Source organism: Aplysia californica, unplaced genomic scaffold (assembly GCF_000002075.1).
Source record: "Aplysia californica isolate F4 #8 unplaced genomic scaffold, AplCal3.0 scaffold00242, whole genome shotgun sequence".
Lineage (NCBI taxonomy): Eukaryota > Metazoa > Mollusca > Gastropoda > Aplysiida > Aplysiidae > Aplysia > Aplysia californica.
Genome location: NW_004797512.1, coordinates 746,470 through 747,826, shown reverse-complemented (window position 1 = coordinate 747,826; position 1,357 = coordinate 746,470). Strand labels below are relative to the sequence as shown.

Sequence of the window (1,357 nt, the reverse complement as noted above, 5' to 3'; positions counted from 1 at the left end):
ATCGAAACTGAGAAGAATGAAAGCGAAAAACAGTCTTTATAAAAAGCTATGAGTAAGAGCAAGGTTATAATGATATGTTTGTCTCTGACTCAGCACCTAAGTTGCATTATGATAAGCAGTAAAGGAATTGCCAGACATCCAAGTATCTACACCACACGTATGGTTTAGGCTCAGGTAGCAGTAGGTTACAGACCTGGGATCGGGGCATTAATTGAGCGTTATCTGATTGATATGACTGTAACTAATCCCATCAATGGAACGGGTAATCCAAAACTCGTGGTGCTGAGCTTCGCTGTTCTTTATTCAGAGATCAGATGAAGCCTCGTTGTCTTTTGCCTGGCTTGCACATTTTCTTCTAAAGGTGTGATTGAATACAGTTCGGTATTTAGAGCTCATTTCATAGTATATGAAAATGTTCAGAGCAGAATTTGTAGACTCAAGGATATAGCCAAAGGAAAAAAGAATAAAGAACAAGTTACGATATTGCCCGTCTACAGAAAGTTCAGGCTCCACGGTCATTCCAATGAACATAACAGAAACAGGAGTGAAGCAGACGATGAACAAAGTAGAAATCATCGTCACCATTTTTGTCACTTTTTGATCACGACTAGAGAAATTATCGGATTTCCCCGCAGAGGCTGTTTCCTTTCTCCATTTTGTTTTGCTACGGAGCTTGACGACCAAGGTCACAGTGCAGACGATGACAACGAAAAAGGCGCAGAAAGGTACGATGACGTTGTTCACAGCGAAGGAAATTGCTTCCACTTCTTCGCGATCTTCAGTAAAAAGAAGTCCTATCACTGTTCTGTTTCGTATTGGGGAAAACTTGGGCCCGATCCTGTTCACGTAATAAACTGGGGAAACACTTGTGATAAGGGTAATGGAAAGGAAAACGATGACGATGACCACTCGTTTTGGCGTGATAATGTTCTTCACCTGTGTACAAAAGAAAACGTGGATGGCACGGAATATGTGCTTGAACAACAAACGGTGTTTGGAAGGCATGCACCCCTTACAATAGAAGACCAATGTAACAACACTTCCCAAAACTAATTCATTTAAATCTGCCCTCTGGGTTCTTAGGAGGACACGCACTGTTGTAACATGGTAGGAACAATTTTAATACCCCGACCAGGGGCCCCTACAAAAGGGAAAAAAAAGAGAGAGAGAGAGAGAGAGAGACAGAGAGAGAGACAGAGAGAGACAGAGAGAGACAGAGAGAGACAGAGAACAAGAGATCACGTTGGCCACTTAAAATACAGGCTATTCTATACATTTTTTGGTGTTTTTTTTACTTTTTAACTAAACTGTGTTTTCATGATTTATCTTCTTTCAGACAACCCCAATCATTAACTTG

The 1,357-nt window shown here is 41.0% G+C and overlaps 1 protein-coding gene across 1 annotated transcript in view; it reads right to left on the bottom strand.

Moving 5' to 3' along the window:
* Positions 1–303: 303 nt before the first annotated feature.
* The window catches only part of LOC101853325 (allatostatin-A receptor-like), a 7,703-nt gene continuing 6,649 nt past the window's right edge, over positions 304–1,357 (bottom strand). Inside the window, exon 3 of the mRNA XM_005100282.1 lies at positions 304–936. Coding sequence (XP_005100339.1) covers positions 304–936 — 633 coding nt within the window. The remainder of the gene's footprint in view (positions 937–1,357) is intronic.